Source organism: Barbus barbus (genome assembly GCF_936440315.1).
Source record: "Barbus barbus genome assembly, chromosome: 22".
In the NCBI taxonomy this organism is placed as follows: Eukaryota; Metazoa; Chordata; class Actinopteri; order Cypriniformes; family Cyprinidae; genus Barbus; species Barbus barbus.
In genome coordinates, this window is record NC_136750.1 from 17,127,061 (window position 1) to 17,143,963 (window position 16,903).

Consider the following 16,903-nt stretch of genomic DNA (forward strand, 5'->3'; position numbering starts at 1 on the left):
AATCATTAAAGCCTGCTGACTGCCTTCACCATAATGTGTCCTGGCAATGGAGTGCCTAGATATGTACTAATGCATTTGGAGAACTCAAAGAACTAATGCACATGGAAACACTTCTTCTGAATTTGTTTGATATCCTGCAACTTTCTAGCTGTAAAATATTAGATCTGCTAAAGTCTGTGTCAATATAAATGAAGTTTTCATGAATATAACAAAAGCTTTTGAAATGATTTTGTTAATAGTTAATATAGAATTATTCATTATGTCTGAAAAGAAAAGAAAAGATAAAAAATCTGTAAAAATACAATATATTATGATGATATGTGCACTTGTATAATGTAGTTCCATGAGACCAGAACCCATAACTGAAACATGTCAAGTATTTGTATCTCTTTGTTTGTATAAAGGGAGTTTCCATGCATAGAATGAGGAGTGGAAATAATTTCAGGAGAGCAGGGAGTGTGTGTATCTGTTATTTTGATCACTTGGTGTTCATCATTTTATACATAATACATTCCTGTTTGCCATTTCCAATAAAATTTTTGTTCCAACCCAAAGAAGTTTCACGCAAAAATGTTTTTAATTGTAATAATAGCTCCTTTGGTGCACTACAGAAGTTAATCTATTATATAATGTATTTTTTAAAACATACCTATAGGTACTTTAATTCCTTAGGAGACAGATTCAAATTAGCTGGGCTGACTTGGATATTGTGAATATAATTTAGCGAGCTGTTTAGAGGCATGTTGTTGTTAAATTGTCTTATGATTGTATGTAGTAATCTTTGTCTGGCCTGTTGATAATTTAAGTGAAACAGTAATTCCAGAAAAGGCTTTAAATGTTCTTTCTTTCTTATAATTTTGTATGCGGATAGTAAAGTTACCTTTTAGATGCTTAATTGCTGCATTGTTTTATTAGAATTGTTGTATGTAAATCATATACAAACACATAATCCATAATCAATGCGTTTTTTTAAGCCTTCCATGAAAACAAGTTTTTTGCTTAATCGCAGTAGATTACATGAAATGATCACCATCTTGGTAACTGGTAACAAGTACATTTTCATGTTTGCATCACATAACCAGCTCCACATGTTTTGGGTAACACTTTAGAATACTGATCCTTTGTTAATGAATAACTATACAGGAACAATTGACTAATGCACTATTAACATTGTAGTAACTACAATATACCTAACAAGAAACTCTGAATATATATATATATATATATACTGCAGATCTAATAAGAACTACTGTATACAGGTTCATAATTAATGTGAATTATGCATAATGCATAATTAATTCTAAAATGAAGATCATAGTAACCCACTAGTAATGACTCAGGAATGATCAAATTCTTCTAAAGGAACTACTACTTACTTGGATCAGTATTCTAAAGTGAAGATCACGGTAACCCACTAGTAATGATTTAAGTCTTACCAAATCTAGCAAAATGAATTACTAAACAATAACTTACAAAAACCTCAAAAGTTTACAATGACTTCCGTAATTACTAGGGTGTTATCACGATCTTCACTTTAGAATACTGATCCAAATAATTAGTAATTCCTTCTGAAGAATTTGGTAATACTTGAGTCATTACTAGTGGGTTACCATGACCTTTACTTTAGAATGAATTATACATTATGTATTATTCATATTACTTATGAACCTGTATACAGTAGTTCTTAGTAGTTCTCAGGGAGGTATGAAAAATTAATAGTCACTGATTAGCTAATGGTGAACTACCACGTTGAAAAGTGACGCTAAAGGGGTACCTTGAGCGTCAAAAAGAGACGCCAAAACCAAAGCGTCAATATGTGACGATTTGGGATGAGACCGGGTTGGCAAAACATGCAAGAAGCAATGTAATATAAACAAACAACATCGTTTCTCAAATTCACATGAAAAATGCACGGGCCATATAGAACTTTGTCAGAGAGCTTGCCTGTGAAGATGGTTTTGCATTTGTAGATGTTTTGCATCTGCAAATGGATGCTAACATGTCAAGTCTGTGCCTGAAAAAGTGATTTAAAATTTTTCCATGATGCACTTGACTCGAGTGCATGAAGGAACTGCATGGTGAGTGTTTCCGTATCTAAACTATTTATGTAAAATTTATGTAAAAGCATGTTTTTTTGCATCATTAAGTTCTCAAGCTGTATTTTGAAGCTTTTGTCAGGCTTGAACCCACAGTGGTTGAACAACTTGAGTGAGTTGCAACCTGATGTTTCTTTTTCAATGAGGCCCTCAAAAGACACATCTGCCTTGCACGGAACTTTTCCGTGGTCATCATCAATGATTTCACAATTGAGATTGAAATCCCAGTCACCCCACACACATCTTAGAGGTAACATCAGCAGCCCAACAAGCACAAAACTAAATAAATATGCTCTAACTTGGTCCTGTCATAATTGGATGTTAGATAAAAGGAATGATCTCTGATGTTCATATCATCCAGTTTGCTGTAAAGACATCCTTTGTGCAGTGTGAGCGCAGCCTCGTTTATTTTAGCAGACCTACTGCAGCATCAGATTGGATTATTATGAAATTTAGTTTCCCCACTATTGCTCCATTCACAATAGTGCTGAAATATTGACCTCATGGGAAACATAATACAAGTCAAATACCGTTTAAGACCATTGATGTCATCACTACAATCAATGCCAAGCATTGATTCCCTCTTTGGATTTTACCCCCTGAGTTGTTCTGCTCAATGTGAATACAGTCGTTTTTTTATATAATATATACGCTTTACTAAATGGGCAAGCAGTGTGCATGTACTATTTTTCTTTTCACTTAATGAAAAGAATTCCACTCAATTTTAGTTTTTTATCCATATAAAGATGTTACAAAGATGCAAAATGTTTTCAAAAACTTATAAATGACATCTCCATAGAGCAACAGCAATCGTTATATTTATATTTAGTCTATTTATATAACTATTCATACTTACCATTGCTTCTCTCAGTTGTCTCAACAACACACCCATGCATGCTAAATCATCAGAAAAGTTAGAGAACTTCATTACTCGTTATTCATGACTTAACAGCTGCTGTGACATGTTTGCTATGGTAACCAAACACAGCAGTGTGTCATCAGGCCCATGTGCAGCAGCTTCAGTGTGAGTGTGTGGCGAGCACCTAGCATGAGTGAGAATTTCACACTCTTCTTCCTCAAAACTCTGACCAGAACATTGTGTTATAACTGTAACCACAGCCGCCATTCTGCTGTTCAAAGTCATGAAACTAGAAGTTGTTCACCAGATGGATCTCAAAGAGACAAATAACATTCATTCAAAAATCAATTTGTGGGGCATATCTGTGGCAGTCATATAATATGAAATGATCACACTTGCCGGCGATTCATCAAAAACAAAAAGCTAGTCCGTAAAAACTTCAGCTGTTGAGTTAAGGAAGCAAGCTGTTAAGCATGTTATGTCAGCTTGCAATGAAATAGTCCTAGGCATATCTTTATGATGAGTCTTTCAATTCTGTCTGATAATAATTCAGCGTAAAACAAATAAAAAATTGCAAGAGTACACACTTATATACTGTCTGTTATGACATTTTGTACTGAGCACATAAAAAATGTCCTTGTTTAAGTTATTTTTGTGTGTTTTTTTTCTTTCTGTGCAGCACCAAACATTTTTTTAATAAAAAAACATTCCTTTGAGAAAACAAGTCTCTAATGTAGGCCCAAAGTTTTTTTTCTGTTTATTTATTTATTATATACTGTACAAGTGAAAAAGTTTGGAATGATAATAAGATATTTTTAATTTCCCACAGAAATATTATGTAGCAAACATGTTTTCTTAATTGATGATAATAGTAAGAAATGTTTCTTGAGCACCAAATCAGCATATTAATTTTGAAGGATTATCACTAAAGATTCAAGTAATGGCTGCTGAAAATTAAGCTTTTCCTTCATAAGAATAGATTAGGCTACATTTTAAAATATATTTCAAAACAGGTATTTTAAACTGTAATAATATGTAACTATGTTAGCCTACTTTTTTTTTCTGTAGTCTATTTTGATCAAATATACAGACTACACTTTAAAAATGCTGGTTTACACTTTAAATTTTTAATCCGACTTTCTGGTGAGTTTTATTCAACTCAACTGTTGTGTAAAAATTACTGTATGGCTGGCTTAAAATGAACCCAAAACAGGTTGTAAATTAAAAATCAGATGCATAATTACTAGAAAAGGTGAACATTTATTAATAAGCAATTTAAAAAAAGTGTATTATTATTTATTCAACTCATTAATGCATGTTCATTTATTGAACATATAAATAAATGTTAATTTCCAACCTATTTTGGGTTCATAATAAGCATGAAATATAGTAATTTTAATGCAACAGTTGAGTTTGTCCAAACGCTTGGTTTGTCCATATTTCACCCAGGGCTGGGTTGTTTTTAACCCAGCATGTTTTAGAGTGTATAAGACCATGTTATTTATTTTAAAGATATTAAATAATTATAATAATATAAATAATATTCCAAAAGTTTGAAGGTCGCGCAATTTATGATGTATTTACGCATTAACACATTACAAAAATCGCTAGTGTGCTATGGGCGTCAAAGGCCAAATGTTGTGTTGCGTGAAACGAGCCGAAAACACCCTGACAGAAATGATTTAAATCATGCTATTTACCTGCCATTCACGTGCTTGTATTATGAATACTGTAGTCAGTAAAGCATTCAGCTTATGATGCCTGCTGCACAGCGCCTCTACCGAGGTATGCGTCGTAGCCTATACTGTACAAGAAACGCTCACATATTAGTCATGATGTCCGAGGCGGAGAATCAAGCCGGCGGACCAGAGCGATGGTGACAGAGTACGGGCAAACACTAACACGACGGGAGCTCGGACAGTCTCAGAGGGAAAGAAAGATGTTTGGAGTAAAAACCAACGACGTTTTATTCTCCGTTTCCGCGATAGAGTGCACAGGAGGAGAATTTAGTTCGGCTTCATTGAGAAGTCTACAACCTGTCACACGGCACAGAGTCTGACTGTAAACAACAGTCAGTGCTACAGATAAATAAAGACACTCTTGATTTAGCGTTTATTCTCCGTTTACAATAGTTTCTCGCTGCGTTTCTAGGCTGTTGGATTGCTCAGGATGCAGGTGGTGAAAAAGCAGAGGAGCTCCGAGGACCCTCAGCGGGATGATATGAAGAAAAAGCCCTCATGTTTCTCAAATATTAAGATATTTTTAGTGGCGGAATGTGCTCTGATGTTGGCACAGGGCACAGTGGGCGCATACTTGGTAAGTAAAGCGATGCTTTCCTTTTGTTTTTGGATTAGTTTTACACTTAAGGCTCGGAGAATGACTGTCTGTTCTTATTAAACTTGCTGAATTTATTTGGCTCATTTGGTTTACGCTAAACTTTTTTCTTCAACCTTAACCTTCCTGTACTTGAAACACGCATGCATGGCAAGAAACATGACACGGATGTGAGTGACATTATCATTTCCTAATGATCTTCAGTCATTCATTCTATGCCATGCCCTATAAGTTCGAAGAAAAAGAAAGTGAATATCATGAGTGTTCGTGCAATAAAGCAGCTGCCTCAGTGGGCCAGTAGTACATGTCCATGCCAGATAACCTTCCTTAAGTGAGTAATTTTAACATCAATATAACACACCATTAAGCAACATCACACGAGCTTCAGAAGTACTGTTGGAAGTGGACTTCATATCAGCACTGCTGTAATTCTGCCACGAGCCATTACAAATCTGCTGATGTTCAGATTGTGGGTGTGATAGGCTTGCTTTTATTCAACAGCTCTATGAAAAAGTAGGCTAATTCATATATAAAACTTATATGTCAGACAACTGTTAGTTTATATATTTCTTCAACACCAACGAAAATTGTTCGGAAAAGAAGCAACAGCATCAAGCTTTGTGAGTGACTGGCCAAGCAATGCACTTTACGGAGGTAAGCCGGCCGGGAACCGTGTATGAGTGGAACGGAGCGACAGATATTTGCAATCATGTTACATTTCACTAATAAGAGAGACCTGCTTTAGCGATAGACTGAAAGTAAAATAAGGATGCAGAATCCAGGACAAGAGCACTATATTTTAGGTAGCCTATCAGAGATATATTTTTGATGATTATCTCTCTTAACATTCAAAGGCTTTATCTTCTCTTTAGTTTGTCAAACATGCATACACACACACAGAGATTAGGCTGTCACGGTGCACACAGCAAGGATGAACGAGGAACACGGAGACGAGGGTGTAAACTCAAATAACAGTCTTTAATGACTCCAAGCAAGGCAAGGCAGGGCAGGGCAGGGCAGGGCAGGGCAGGGCAAGGTAGACACAGACAGCAACACTGGAGGGTAACGAGTAGACCAGACAAACACTAACTCAACAGACAGGAATTTAAATACACAGGATAATTACAGATAAGGACTAAAACACAGCTGAACTGAATAAACTAATAATGGCACTAAACAAAGACAGGAAACAAACCAAATATGGACACAAGAGGCGGGAACACAAGACACACATATAGGCCTATACATCATGAAAAAATAAGAACATGTATTTAGAAAAAAAATATTAAATAACAGCATTCAAAGATAAATTCAAAACAAGTGTTATATATGCATCGAAAATAATGATGGATGCTGCTAACAGAATCCAGGACGGGAACAATATATTTTAGATATTTTTACAGAAAGAGAGCATGTCAAAGTCTTTATTTTGTCCTTATTGTGGCAAACATGCAAGACTGTCCAAAAAGTTCCTCTTATTTTGAATATAGACTGTTCACAAAACAGCACAGCAGATTATTGCCTTTGTAAAAATCTTACATGACAAAAATAATGGTTTTATTAAAAAGCAGTTTTATTAAATAGCTTTAGTCCTTGACAAAACAAGTGCTGCTATTCTGAAAAAAATAATTATGGATGCAGATAACAGAATCCAGGATAACAATAATCTGGTTTAGATATCTGAGATCTCTTTAGTATTACAGAAATCTAGAATATATTTTCCATATTTTGGCAAGTATGCAAGATTTGTTTGCTTTTTCTATTTTAACACCACAGTGCCACTTTGCAGTTGCCTCTGCTTTGTTTTTAGTGTCTGATATCTAAAAAAAATTCTCACATTCCTTGCTGTCAGTGAGTTGGACACCGCTCTATATAGCATCTTTGATAAGGAAGAGATTTGTCCAGCCATGTCCTCCATACCCTTGGGACTTCTCTGATGTCTGTGCTCTCTCAGACCATATTTGGAAAGGAAACAATCATTTGCTCTGTGCCTGAAAGCCACAATACATCATGGGAACATTCTCAAAGGGGTACACTTGTTGTGGACTGGATTTGTTCCCAGATTATGGAAATTCTGATGTTTGGAAACCAAATCAACACAACTTTGCCATTTAAAAAAAAATGTTCGTGGGACTGGAAGATGCAGAGATTGCCCAGATTTATTTTGACAGATAGATACAGCATTAAACTAAACTTACCCTCCCTTGGGTTTTTCCATAGACAAGCCAGCCTTCAAATTGCTCCAAACTATTTCCAAAAATGTCTTATTGAAGCAAACATTTGTGTGAAACAGTAGAAGTTTGTATACTCATAGTGCTTGTTTAATGTCTAGGTCATTGGGTTATTTATACATAGAACACAATATCAATATTCTCACATGATAATGTTTTGTTCAAATCCTCCTTTATTTGTTCAAGGTTAAAAATCGAATAGAGTTTATCAGCACGCAGGTCATGTAGTAACATTTCATTTAATTTTCCATATAATTTCCGAATCTTCAATTAGATTATCTCAGAAGCAACTGTAATTATCCATTTTGAGATGGAGTCTCCACCCTCCTTCACAGACTGACTCAGTGGCTTGTTTCAGACATCATTCCTGGGCATTGTGTCAGTTTCCTATGTTTAGCCTCAGCCCTGAGCTTGACTCTAGGCAGTCTGGATTTCCCCCATGTGGCAATAGAGCCAGTGTCTTTTTTAATCTCTTGAAAGCACTCACAACTTGCGCACATCTTTGTATAGCTTTCAATTTACATATATTTAAGTACTCTGACTGACTGTGATGCAAAAATGCTGGGGCAGTGTTTGCAAATGTCCTTTGGCAGACGTGTCACGTGACATAGCCAAACAAATATATCTGGTTCATCTAACCTCAACAATTTACTTTGTGCCTGCTCAGTTCGCTTATGCTTAATGTAGTAAGCTTAAACATGTAGATGGCTGTATACGGTGTATTTATGACCACCATATTGTTCCTGTGAGATTAGCTGTTTCAACAAGATACAAGTTAATAAGTGATATTAAGCAGAGCTTCAGATGCAGCAGTCTCAAAAGGTCAGTTTAAGTGTGATATAAAGTGTAAAATGATGCACTGTAGTCTTTCCATCGTTAATATTCTTCTGTTAGGAACAATGCATTGGATGATTCATCCATGCATACATTTTTACTTTTACCGGACCTTAACTGTCACAGTGTTCTATAGTGACATAGTGCTGTAGGCAAACCCACAAGTTAGCATCACTCTGGTTATTGGACTATTGCAGAAAATAAGCTCTGCGATCAACAAAAGTTTACAAATAAACACAACTTCTATGAATGTTGAAGCCTAAATACAATCGGCAGAAGTAAAAAGCTTAACGTAGGCTATAAACAAGCTACACCACGATTGTGTGACTTCAACGTCAGTGTTTCAATCTATATTTAAAAAAAACATTTTCCCTAAAAGTTTGAATTAAATAAGCAAGAGCGTGATTATAAACACAACAAGGCTGTAAAGAGTGAACTATAGTGAGTATATGAGTTTACCTGTTTGGTGTGATGACATTTAATGTTCCCATTTATGAAACGGTTAGTTCCAGTCCTTGATTCTGATTGGTCAACAGCTATATTTACGATAAAGATGTTTTAAGTGAAGCGGTCATGGCTATGCGTTCTGTGTATCACTGTGCAACACCCTTAGCAACTACCCAGCAGGCACACAACTTCATAAGATGTTGATATTTGGTTAAATCTCGGTTGCGACGTCAGGTGATCAAAATTCAATGTCAATTCAATGTGTAATGTCAGTGTTAACTTGATGTCCAATACCGATGTCAGCTGACGTTGATATTTGTAGTTTTTAGGTTGTGTAGCCAAAGTCCAATGTGAAGCCAACTTCAAATTGGCGTCAAATACTTACGTCAACACGATTTTAATTCTCAACCAAAATGCAATGTCTATCCGACGTCATGTCCAACGTCAACCTGACGTTATATTGACGTCCTGTGCCTGCTGGGTACCCATGCATTACATATTTAAGCAAAATTAACTGTTTATTATTTATGTAATGAATTATGAGTGACACCTACTGGTGAAAGGCATTGCCTCAAAATTAATGGTGAACAACATAACATGTCTATGTTGTTCACCATTAATTTTGAGGCAATGCCTTTCCCCCGTCAAAAAAAACTCTTTTCGTGCGAGAGATACCTAATGTGTGCACGAGGTTGTGTGGAAGTGTGAAGGGGATATTACTGTATTTATTAGTTTTCTGGTTTCGGGTATGGTACTGTACAGTATGTCCATCAGTTTACTCGTAATGAGGCTTGCAAACTTGCGCTGCACCGGGAATCGGTCTGTTTTAAACTAAAAGATGGGAAACAGGCATTTTCTCATGCTGAGAGATAAGCTGATGTGTGTGAGAAAATATCATAAATGATTTAAAAAAAAATAATGACACAGCGGATGAGGACAGTTATTCTTTGTTTTTATTTGAGCTCCATAAGATGAGGCATGTTACATCCGAACATTGTCTTCCCGTTTACTGTTGCTGTCTTTTTAGCGGAAAAATAGCATTTAATGAATTTACTTTTAAATAAGTAACATATAAATACATACATTTTGGTTTTAATATTTGTATTATGTGGTAAACATTTGGTAAAAGCAATAAAGTACTCGAGGTGTGCTGTACGGTAAATAAGTCACAGCTGAAGGGCATTGTTAGGCACGATGTAAAGCAACATATTCACAGTGCAGCATGGTCTCTCGTACCTTATTGCTTACTTAGCTACTTCTTAGAAACTGCCCTTTTCAAGACAAGTAACAGCTTTAAAAATATCATAAGGCGTTTTACTGATGCAATATATGTCGTAGAATAAAACATGAAAATATACTGAGCATGTGTTAACACAGACCTTATTTCACAAAGTGAATCAGTGGCTTGTTTGACACATCTTTGCATTGTGTCAGTTCCTATATATTTAGACCCAGCCCTGAGCTTTTTTTAAGTGGTGGAATAAAACATAAAAATATCTTGAGCTTCTGTCAACCACTGACCTTATTTCAAGCATTTAACCAAAAACCATTTAACCATTGACTTCAGGACGATAGAACTCGAAGTGCTATAATGAAATGCTAGTTTGTTTTCTTACAAAAATACTTCATCCCTGCTGCTCTCTATTCATCTGTATCCACTTTTAAGTGTAACAGCCACATCCCAAAATCCATCAAGAACTGATGCATAGATCCAAGTCCCCATTCTACATTTTTCTTTTTCAATAATCTGTTACACTCAGATATATGTCACATAATACAAAAAAAAATAAAAATCAGTTGCTTTTTTCATTGCTATTTTAAATATGCACTTTTTTATGCTTCCAAAAATGAGTGCATATGATTTCTTTAGGGGTGGTTTTGTGGTTGGTGCAGGATTCAAAATCAGTCTCTGCCTGTCAGCAAACAATGGGCTGATACGGTAAATGACAGCTTTCATTTATCTTCCCGTCACATTGTCTTTTGAAATGTTGTGATGGATGCTGTTAGCAGTGAGAACAGCCATATATTTCACTGTAATTTATTTATTTTATCCTTTGAAATTATTGTATTGAATATTCAGCTGTCATGTGTTAATGTTCTATATTCTATTTTTTAAATAAATAGATTGTTTTGACTTTCTCTCTAATATAGTTTACTACTGTAAATTGCTTGTAAGAACATCACTACAGTATAAAATCAATAAAAGAGCTTTGCGCCGCACCCAGAGGAATTAATTTTTGAAAACAGTAATTCACTGTTTTCTATTGGTCCACCCTGTTTTTACAGAAACCATTGAAAGCGCAAGTACTATGGTTGTTCTGTTTCCTGCCATACTGATAAAGCAATGCTGAATCTCTCTTATGTTGGAAATCAAACACAGATTGCTAGAGGATGCCTGCTAGCGCACATGTTAGTAACCATTTCACGCTTGAATGATACAGACTGGTTGTTCTGCACTCAGGAATTTGTCATCAATTATGTAAGCTCAACTTGACTCAACAATAACATGATAGACATTTTTTGCCTCATTGTTCAATAATTCATAGTCTTCCTAATAATATGGTTTCATGCTGAGGGATTAGAAGGCGATGGGTGTGACTATCGACAGAGATTTGGCATTAGTTAACACTGCTGGCGTGTTAAATGTGTCTTGGCATTAAGGTGGCAGTCTGTGTGCCCTATCTCTGTGCCACTGGCACTGATGTACGCAGAGAGACCCAGCTATTCAGGCAACAGGTTTCAGCAGGTTGGCAGAGACTCTGAGGCAGGCAGAAAGTGGAGGCAGATGGGGGATGTGGCCTATCCCGTCCTTTCGTCATGCTTCCAGAACTAGTAGGCTGGCACATATCTTTGGACTTGGCAATTGAGCGGAGCCAGTGTGAATAGTACACAAGCCCACACACATAGTCATTCAAGAGGAAAAATTAGCTTGACTCGAATTAAAAGTTTTTTTTTTCTTCTTCTTCTTCTTCACCAATCATTTATATCACCCTGGCTTCTTTAAGCATCAGATTTAGTTGCTGAAAGATGCAAGATGTTCTGAAGTCTGTTTCTCTCTATTTTGGTGCCCTTATTAGTAAAGATTGGACTGGATCCACTGAACTAAAAATGTGCTAAAAAACATTTAGCAATACAACTTTATTATTATTAAACATTTATTATTATTGTCAATTTCAAAAACAGTTGTGCTACTTAATATTTATGCAGATATCATGATACACTACCATTTCCAAAGTTTGGGATGTATGTGTGTGTGTGTGTGTGTGTGTGTGTGTGTGTGTGTGTGTGTTTTAATAGATATTAATGCTTTTATTCAGCAAGTATGTATTAAATTGATCGAAAGTGACACCAAAAATATTTAGAATGTTATAAAAGATTCTATTTCAAATAAATGCTATTCTTTTGAACTTTTTAATCAGAGCATTTTTTCATTGATAATAAGAACCATTATTAATAACCGAGCACCAATAATAATTGAGCAGCAAATCAGTATGTAAGAATCATTTCTGAAGGATCATGTAAGCATTCAGCTTTGCATTACAGGAATAAATTACATTTTAAAATATATTCAAATAGAAAATATTTCAAATTGAAATTATATTTCACAATATTATACTGTATTTTTGATCAAAGAAATGCAGCCTTGCTGAGTTCATTTAAAAATCATAATGTTTTCAAACTTGACTGTCTATACACACACGGTCACGGGTTGTCGAGGCGAGGAGTACAAAGGAGACGGAGAATCAAAACAAACTGAGTTTTTAATATATCCATAGGAAAAACACAATCACTTTAAATGACGTTAGACAGGACAAAGAAGCAGGGGAAACTGAACGCTTATAAAGACATGGAACAAAAGGAGCAAACGAGATAAATAATACAAGACAGGTGAATACAATAAACTATGATTGACTAATGACAGGAAAAACCAAATAAGGGCAAACAGGAACTAAAGGGAAACCAACATGTGACAGATCACCCCCCCCTCCCGGTAGGCGCGTCCCACGCCGTAACGGTTCTCCCGGCGGGGGGCGGGCGCCCTGGAGGCTGGTGTAGGGCAGGATACTGGAGAAGCCTCCAGGGTGGATCAGGGGTCTCGGGCAGCCATGGCGGAGCAGGGAGCTCTGTGGCCTTGTCCATTGGCCATGGCTATATAGCCCCCCCAAAAAAAATTATTGGGAAGATCAAAGTCTGGGGGGCACTCTGAAAGCGTGGACACTAGGGGGGCGCACTGGTAGCGCAGTCACTGGGGGGCGCTCTGGAAGAGTGGGCTCTTGGGGGACTGGCCCTTGAGAGACGGGCACTGGAGCGACTGGCCCTGGAGAAGCGGGCACTGGAGGGCTCTGACGAGGAGCTGACACAGGAGGGCGCTCTGGGGGCGCAGGCACGGCAGTGCGCTTTCGGGGGGCTGGCACTGGGCTTGGGTGAGCAGCGACCGGCAGGCTTGCCATACTTTCTGCCTAACATAGTCTCATCCCAACTCGTCACATATTGACGCTTGGTTTTTGCGTCGCTTTTTGACGCTCAAGGTACCCCTTTAGCGTCACTTTTCGACGTGAAGGGAAGGTAATTTTTTTAAATAGGAAACACTTAGCGTATATTAATCATTTTTAAATAAATTATGCCAGTACTTGCATCTGCCTCCTATATCTTGCGTTTTGTTCACAGATGGTAGGTTTAGGGGCAGGGGTTGGGTAAGTCATATAAATAAAACTATTTTGACTGTTTACATTGAAAAATCACACCCCTACATATATGCAATAATGGCAACCTTATTATGACGATAAAATTCCCAATATCGCGTTAGCATATCGACGCCGAAAAGTTACGCTAAAGGGGTACCTTCCCTTCACGTCGAAAACTGACGCTAAAGGGGTACCTTGAGCGTCAAAAAGCAACGCAAAAACCAAGCGTCAATATGTGACAAGTTGGGATGAGACCGGGTTGCTCTGCCGGCTCTGCCTGACTTGCGTTTGCCACGGGCGGCGGCGGGCTTGATTTCCCCATGAACGGCGGGCTTGACTTCGGATGCCGCGGACTTAACTCCGGCTCGGGATTGGAGACTCTCCAGACATCGGATGACCGCTTCCTTCCAATTAAGATTGGAGGTGTCTGGGAGCTCCATTGACTTGTGGTAAGAGATCCCGAGCCAGAACAGTGTCTTGAGGACCTCACTGTCAAGGGCGCTGGTGAGGGCAAGTGGCACGAATGCCCTCACGAAGGTGAGCGGCTTGTGGCTCGCCTGAGCCATGGCGATGAACTGGGCTCGTTCATCCATTTTTACCGGTCCTGTCTTCTAAACATTTTTACTGGTCCTGTCTTCTGTCACGGGTTGCCGAGGCGAGGAGTACAAAGGAGATGGAGAATCAAAACAAACTGAGTCTTTAATATATCCACAGGAAAAACACAACCACTTTAAATGACGTTAGACAGGACAAAGAAGCAGGGGAAACTGAACGCTTATAAAGACATGGAACAAAAGGAGCAAACGAGATAATTAATACAAGACAGGTGAATACAATAAACTATGATTGACTAATGACAGGAAAAACAGGAACTAAACGGAAACCAACATGTGACACACACACATACACTGTTTAGTTATGCTTTTTACTGCAAAATTATATCAATCCACCCATTGAGGTGTGCTGTTCGGAAGTTCAGATGACACTAGAATCACCATGATTCACAAAGAGGCCTATAAATAACACTGGGTAGAGTGGGAAAGCCATCATCAAATGCATGTACAGTTGATTCTATCCTTTTTGGACACATTATTATTTATAGACTTGCATAAAAAGCTGTATAGAAACTCACAGTGTGAGAAAGGCAGATATTTAAGGAGGTTTTTTTCCTTAAAAATGTTTCCTTTTTATATGAATAATTACTAAGTAAAATAAATATTTGTCCATGTAATTATATTGTTGCTTAATGCCACGATTGACCAGTCAGAATCAAGTATTCTAGAGAACTGTGTATGTAGCTAATCGAGAGAATCCATGCATATTATCTTGTTTATGAAATCAAAATGACCCAGTCTGTAGGATTCTGTAGTCCAGCATGGAGAGATATGGAAAGATCACTACACAGAATCTGAGAGCCCTACCCGAGAAATAGGATTATAGTAAAGAGCGTGGCCTCAATAACATGCTCTTTTCACAGCCATGCCATATTTGTGTTGCTCCAGCTCAAAGCTGCTTCATTAAAGCCCCGTGATTGCTCATCAAGGCATGCCTAGTGGCATTTCTTCACTTTCACCAGCTATTTTTGTCATAAGCCTTGCTAATGAATGTGTGACAAGTAGCATGTTGATGTTTTCACAGATTGAAAGGATTTGTCAAATTGATTATTTAACTGGGTCATTAGTTCTATTTTTTGACGTGGGTTTATTGTCCTTTTATTCCACCCTTGTTAGAATAGATGTGTTTGGTTTGATAGGGGACTTGATTACTTTAATCTGACATGCCCATTTCCATGTTCCATTACTGTATCTCATTTTCTTATCTTTGGTAAATAGTGAAAGTGAAGACTGTTTCTCTATTTGAAATTTGCTGCTGATCTTTACCATCACAATACTTCTCACCCTAGTAAAAAATATATTTAAAATACATTTATTTCTTACTAAGTATAGGTAAAATGTACAAATCACTCGATACTTGCTGATATAAAAATGTAATGAAACTTTATTTGGAGTACTACTTGTGCACAATGCACATTTCTTAATATTAAGTGTAAAATGTATACTTACTATAGTTCCACTTTTATTCCACGACCAGACACAGGAACAGTTTCTTCCTTCAGGCAATCCATCTCATGAACACTCAATAATAAATGTGAAACACACAACTATAATACATTATCCATTCACCACACTCACTTATTTTATTTTTATTTCTCATTTCTAATTTGCACATACTTGACCTGTACATACATAGTTGTCTATATTATATATTGTGTTTTTGCTGCTTTGTACATTGCCTATTTGTATATTATTATTTTATTACCTGTGTCCTGTCCTGTTGCTGTCTTTCTGTTGCACTGTGGAGCTTCTGTCACTACAACAAATTCCTTGTGTGTAAACATACTTGGCCAATAAAGCTCATTCTGATTCTGTTTCTTTAGCACAATCAAATGTATTTAAGCATATCTTTAGTTGGAATTCAGCACTACTTCTGCACAATTAAAGTGCATTAAGTACAAAATTAGTTGTTCAAATTGAGCAAACTTTAAGTATACCAGTTTAGTATACCAAAAGTATAATTGCAGGGTCTTTTTATTAAGTGTATAAATATCTAAATGTATTTGTAATAAATGTATTTCAAATACATTTTAGTATATATGTTTAGCACTTGGGCAGGTTTAGATTAGATTTGGTATTTCACTGTTTAGAGTCGAATTTGACTTCTGTGTGATGCCAGCCTTGGGCTGTTTAGTATTGTGACGATTAGGGATGGGTGGATCGATCCTAAAGTATCGATACTTTCGATACTGATGTTGTATCGAAAGGATCGATCCTCACATAAAAAAAAATTTCAACCAGAAACTCATAAAATAAGCTTCTAAATGGAAAAATAGATTATATTTGCGAACAATTGTGTTGGATAGAGCTATTTCTCCTGCTCATTGGAACACACGCAAAAGCTGAAAGACAGAACCAACCAATCACAGACAGTGTTCGCTGCTGACGCATGGCTCAGTCAAAGTGTTTGTTCAAATAGAGCTGCGTTTCCCAAAAGCATCAGAAGCATGAGAAACCATTGCCACATTACATTACATATCATTATTACTATATATAAAATTAATTCTGAAAAATGCATCACGATTTCTACACAAATATGAAGCAGCAATAATAATCGTTTCCTGAGCAGCAAATGATATTAGATTTATTTCTGAAGGATAATAATGTTGCTGAAAATTCAGCTTTGATCACAGATGCATTTTAAATTACATTTGTAAAATAGGCCTACATTAAAATAGAAAATAATTATTTAATGGTTATATTTCACAATATTGCTGTTTTTACTGTATTTTTGTTCAAATAAGTGCAGCCTTATTTAAAAAATATTACACAATATTACCAACCCCAAACTTTTGTGTACATG

At 36.7% G+C, this 16,903-nt stretch overlaps 1 protein-coding gene across 1 annotated transcript in view; it reads left to right on the top strand.

The window, feature by feature from the left end:
- Positions 1–4,728: 4,728 nt before the first annotated feature.
- Positions 4,729–16,903, top strand: part of LOC306887992 (solute carrier organic anion transporter family member 3A1-like) — a 62,066-nt gene continuing 49,891 nt past the window's right edge. The window contains exon 1 of the mRNA XM_079446076.1: positions 4,729–5,271. Within this exon, the coding sequence (XP_079302202.1) occupies positions 5,125–5,271 (147 nt within the window). The 5' untranslated portion in view covers positions 4,729–5,124. The remainder of the gene's footprint in view (positions 5,272–16,903) is intronic.